The sequence below is a fragment of the Anopheles coluzzii genome, chromosome 3, assembly GCF_943734685.1.
Source record: "Anopheles coluzzii chromosome 3, AcolN3, whole genome shotgun sequence".
In the NCBI taxonomy this organism is placed as follows: Eukaryota; Metazoa; Arthropoda; class Insecta; order Diptera; family Culicidae; genus Anopheles; species Anopheles coluzzii.
Window position 1 is genome coordinate 85,077,223 of NC_064671.1, and position 6,000 is coordinate 85,083,222.

At 42.4% G+C, this 6,000-nt stretch overlaps 1 protein-coding gene across 1 annotated transcript in view; it reads left to right on the plus strand.

The window, feature by feature from the left end:
- LOC120959031 (protein sine oculis) overlaps window positions 1-5,449 on the plus strand; it is a 29,452-nt gene extending 24,003 nt beyond the window's left edge. Inside the window, exon 6 of the mRNA XM_040382152.2 lies at window positions 4,554-5,449. Coding sequence (XP_040238086.2) covers window positions 4,554-5,226 — 673 coding nt within the window. The 3' untranslated portion in view covers window positions 5,227-5,449. The remainder of the gene's footprint in view (window positions 1-4,553) is intronic.
- Window positions 5,450-6,000: the final 551 nt, after the last annotated feature.

Genomic DNA, 6,000 nt, shown 5'->3' on the forward strand with positions numbered 1-6,000 from the left:
GCTCAATTACTTTAAAGCAACTACTTTTTAAAAAGAAATGTGCTGAAAAGCCTGTTATTCCTCCTTTTAGACACCTCCCTTCCAATATGGAGCACATCCCTTAAAGCCCTCCACATAAAGAAAATGGCCACCTTCGATTATTGCTCTCGATCGAACCACAGCTCCCTCTTAAATTCTCCCTCTTTGGCTGAACCGTCAGTTGCGAAAGGGATTCCCACAAAGGTGGTCCAGGCAGGCGACGACAAACATGCGAGCGCCAAACGGATAAAGGTAACGTTGAACCGCCCTTCAACCGTCGATAACGTGCGGCCCCATTGGTGTGCGTGCACAAATCTTGCCATTTTTTGGAGCTGGAAGGCATTCTGATGGGCTGACTGTGGAGAAGAAGCGGTTGAGAGGAGGTGTTTTTGTGTCTCCCTGTCGGTGTGTGTGTGTTTGTGTGTGTGTGTTGGGGAAGAAAAAGGGCAAACCCCCGGCGCTCCCGATCCTCCATCCTACCCCTCGATCCACTGCGTACGCTCATTCGTATCTAAACAAAGGCACAAGAACCAAAGCGAGAAACTTGATCCTCGCAAAGGGGAGGAAGCAGGGCGACGACGGGCAGCAAACCCGGCGGCGGGCAAGATGGATGGTCCCGAGTTTCGGGGTTGATGGGCTTTTCCTTTCGGACCACCATCACCACGAGACCGTGGGTGGGAGCGGCACCAGCGGGGGATGGAAGCGAGGGGTTGATTGTGGTTTCATTGTTTTTTTTTCCTTCTTGCTTCTTTTTCGTTTCGCTCTCTTTTCCACTGCTCTTGCTCATGCGTTTGTGTTGCGCGACTCTGTGTCCTCCCACTCGCACACACACACGGGCAAATGTGAGAACGAAGCGTTACTACGGAGCGTCACCGATCGCTAGAGGTAACGCTCGGTGCCCGGTCCCGCAGTATAAAACCCCCTGGGCGGGTACAGTCGATGCATTCACGGAAATTAATGGCGTATCGGATGACATCGCGGTAACCGCGCCTTTCTCGCCTCCCTTCCCCTGCCTGTTCCGCTCTACCCTGTTTGCTGCGCGGTTATGTCCTCTACGGGCCAGCGTCTCTTCTACCGTCCTGCCGTCCCCATGTGCTGTTGCCTACTATGTTCGCTCGTTGGCAACGAAACACGATGGCAATGGTGACGATGAGGATGACGATGCTGATGATGATGATGATGGTGATGATGCTGCGCGCTTCAGATATTTTTAGTTGCAAAAACGAAGAGAAAAAAAAACTAAATGGGAAAAAGAGGAAAAAACGAGCGTATCGAAAACGGAAACAACGTATGAGTGAGTCGTTTGTGCGTGTGTGTGTGTGTTGGTTTGGAGGGAAATTCTTGTTGGGTGCGGCAAATGGCGCTGAGGGATGGTACGGGGCCGGTTGAAGGATGATAATCAACAATGACATTATGACGGCATTGACGAGATACGAAGTTTCTGGAGTTATTTATGAGTGCAAAAGAGTGGAGAGATAGAGATGGATAGATGCTGCTGTGAGTGAAACGGAGATAAAATGGCACAGTTTTATTTCAGTGTGTGCGATAGTGCGAGCGAGTTTTCTGTTGTAGCACTTATCTTTTATTAGCATATCAGCTCTCATTTTTTATTAAAATGGATGAGGCAAGGTCACACCGTAGCACCGTAGTTCCAGTTGGGAAGTCGGGAAGTGTGCGGAAGCTATCTTTATTGGTCAAACCATTTGTCACGGTGTAAAAGATCTGCAAATTTGTGAAGCAAGATCGAGACATTTGATAAGATTACTGGGAAATTAAGCATTGAAGTGGATCGGTGTTTCCTGATCGCGTGGTGTGTAAGGATTAAAGGGATAAGGGCAAGAACAGTTTTACCGACGGCAGCATTTCAGGCCACATTTGCGTCTGCATCATTGCTGGAGCCACAATGTGTTTTTAATTTTGTATTTTTCAAACGCTTGCATGGAAATTTGTTTTAGATATGTTTGAGTTGACAACTATTTTTGAATTTTTATAGTTTACAATGTTTTCCCACAAATTTTTGACGTATTTTTAATTGTTTCCTCAATGTAATAGATTGTTTCCCAAAATTTTTAGAATTAGTTGTTTTCTAAAAAGATAAGATGATGTCAAAAAATTAGGAAACATTAAAAAAGTTGTGGAAAATCCTGTGCGAAGGAGTGATGCTAAATGTGTCTCTGTTTCTATTGAGCAATGTAAACAGTAAACTCTTTCTTATTTCAGAGCCGATGAGACTGTCTAATTAGAGGTTAATTTCTTTTAACATTTGTACCTTCATGGCTTTAAAATTAATTTAAATAAATAAATAAATAAATGAATAAATATAGAAATGAATATATTAGTACAAAAATAAAAAAATAAAAAAAATAAATTAATTAATTAATTCATACATATGTCTATCAATAAATAATTCTGCTGTCTTGACTGTTGCTATAGGAAATAGCGAACACGATTGCAGATTGGAGAATAAATCATTGAATAACCATGGCAACACCATACACAAATAAAGGAGATACAGATTTTAGAGGTTTTCCGAATTAGAGGGGCAAAAATTTACTGAAAATGAAGGGAACGTAAACAATGTTCCAATAAGAGGGGTCTTTCTAATAGGAGAGATCTCAGATTAGATAGAATTCACTGTAATTCAACATACAGAGAGTGTTGCAATACTAGCATGTCAAACATTCAGATTTGCTTTAGTGCCTCTTTAGTAATTATTTATTGCAATGAGTGTGTTGCAATATTGGCGTGTTAAACATCCAGCTTTGCAATAGTGCATATTTTATGCCTCTGTTTATTCAAGTTTGTTTGTTTACTAACGGTTTACTGTTTCCTTCTACTCGTTCATCTGACAGCTCTGCAGTTTTGCTCACGTTGAAATGATTTTAATAAAAATGATCTGAGTTTCTTTAAGGAACACAATAAATATGTACTAAATATTTATTTAGATCGTATGATCACTTCTCTGAAGTACTTTGTTAATTTTGTTTCTCTGAAGTTACGAAATGCATAACATATTATTTAGACTCAAGTAAAATTCAAAATATAATAGCGTTTCGCTGAGGATTAAATCTTGCTTAAAAATTCATTTCGATTTAATTAATTTACAATCTATGTTTTTGTCAATTCAGTAACATATCTGTTTTTGTCTGCTTTTGTTTAAACCATTTTGTTTTTTTCTTGAACATTGTGTTGCTTTTATCATTTCTATCAGTTAAAACCTCATTTAAGTTTTCTGCTTTTTGGACTGCATTTTAAACTCATTAACCATTTTTAAATCTCATGTATGTTTAAATACATATCAAACTGCACTCATTAATCCTTTCCTCAAATTACACGCATTTCTAGCAGCAAGCCAGCGACGCAAGTGCATTTCCACGTATTTATCACTCGCTTGCAGGCACATTCTACTGTGAATGTGCATTGTTTGATGCATATCACAGGGACACGCGCCCATTTGTTGTCCTTTCCCACTGCGGGGTCGTTTGTTTGACAAATTTTGCATCAACCTCTCTCTCTCTCTCTCTCTCTCTCTCTCTCTCTCTCTCTCTCTCTCTCTCTCTCTCATGCATTTGTGTTTTTGTGTAGTGTTATTTTATTGTTTTACCTTCTCCTTCTATTTATCAGCGCGCACGAAGAAGTACGGGGACGGGTATTTGTCCACATGTCCACAGAATTGTCTTTTTGTCTGTCTTACTAACAAAACAAAACGCACAGAGCCACAGGCACAGGCAGCCGCCGTCGGCCGGAATGTAGCTAATTAATTCGGGAAGCGTGAACTTTAAATTGCCAGTGTTTAGATCGACCAATTAATTACGGTTAAGTGCCTTGTGCGCGTTCAGGGCGAGAACGAACCATACGGATCCCACTCTGTGCGTGCTCCTGCGTGCGTGAGCAGTTGTTTGCCGACGGCATAAACTATTTATTTTATTTCTTTTAGACGGGTTCACGCCACCTCACGATCGTGGCTGTACGTTTGGAAAAATGTTTTATACCGTTGTTCTATGTTCTACCCTTTTCCTCAGCCAGAATAATTAATTCTATGCTGTGGATGGTTGGTGGGCTTCGAAAGAGGCGAATGGAAAGGTTATATTTGCATTCGATTAATAGGAAATTATTTATCACCTCGATAGGTGTCCATTTTAAGAAACGATCGATCGTGACGAAACACGAAAAAATATTTAATTTTCAATTTTTATCTTTTTTCAACGAATTCCCATCCATTCCGGATACGTATTTTAAGTATGAAACAAAATGGATTAGAACGAACAGATTTGCTTTCTAAATATTTGCATCAATTTCCTAACGGTGAGCAGCACAACTTGTTGATTGAAATGGATTGATCCGCGCCGAGGTGAAAGCATCACTCGATGGAGACCGATCAATTACGTTTCGTTGGAATGTAGATGTATTGGGTGTTAATGTGAAGCCGGTTGCTACGCCCGCTTTGATGGATTAATTTAATTTTTCCTAGTTTGATTGCTTCATTTTCTAATCGTTTGTTTCTTGCTCTCTCTCTCTCTCTCCCTCCATTTTAGTACTGGTGAATCGGATAAACAGCACCTTGACTCATCGAGCGACTCGGACATGGAGGGTCCCAGTTTGGCATCGATGGCGTCGGGCAATGGTGTGGGAGGCCCGGGTGGCGTTCTGCACGCCACCACCGGCGGTGGAATGCATCTCGGCACGAGCGGTGGCACCCTTACGTCCGCCGCGTCCGGAGGAGTTACGGCCGGCGTACTGGGCGGCGGTACAACCGTTGGTCCCGGAGCGGGCGGTGGCGTTGGGCTTGGTTCCACGGGGTCCTTGGAGCATCATCATCAGCACGTCGGTGGCCACGCGCACCACACCCACCATCAAGGTACGGCAGCACATGCGCACACAGCCGGTGGACAAGGCCAGCAGCAGCAGCAGCAGCAGCAACAGCAAGGACAAGCGCATACGCACCACAACCATCAACAGGCACAGCAGCACCAGCAGCAGCACCAGCAGCAGCAGCAACAGCAGCAGCAGCACCACCATCATCACCATCACCATCATCAGCCGCAACCGCTCGGTACGCGAAATGGCAACCTGATGAACATTGGGCCCGGTGTGGGCAGCAAATCGACCTCGATCGGATCGTTGTCGGCTGCGGCCGCCTATTCGCACTTTCACAACGTGATGGGCTCGATGCCACTGTACGATATTGGGGACTATCAGCACTTATGATTTTAAGCAAGGTCTTGCCTCGGGTTTTCGAGGAGAGAGAGAAAAAAAACAAAACGCACGCGCACGCGAACTTTAACTAGTGAAATTAACACAAACTACTCAAATCTCAAACTTTCGCCCGGCGTATGCGTCTTGACTCTTCTGTGTGTAATCAAAATATTTTTTTTTATTATTTTCTTCTCGCTAAGTATAGTATATTTAAATGGAAATGAATGCATATACTAGACAAACTGTACGCGCTGGCATTGAGTTTATTTTTCTTGGGTTGGAAATGAAAGAAATGAGAAGATTTCTCTTAGAAGCATGCTTGTTTCGCCTAAAAGTATGCACTGCGTTGGATTATTGTATGTTTTACAGGTGCGCATGCTTCGTAGACTTCGTCTGATATTAATTGATACATTAATGCTATGTTTGTGATTTGACAGATGTTCAAAAAGTGTGCTTAAAGTATCAGAATCGCCTGAAAATTCCCGTAAAATCGATTCCATCGTATTGTGTAGCTTTTTTCATTACATCAACACAGAAACGACAACTTTTGATTTATCTTGCAGAGCGCCTAAAGGTATATAGTAGACCGTTTGAATTAAATTTCGTTAGAATTCAGAAGAAAACTGATAACGGTGTAGGAATTATGCTTAGGTTAATCGTTATTCGTCGCAATCATTACAATTTCTATTACCAGTAAAGTCATATCAGCGAGTGTCATATTGGTCATTGGCTTGAAAATCAAGCAGAATTGCGTGCATCAAAGGTAAAAGAAAATGCAATTTTAAA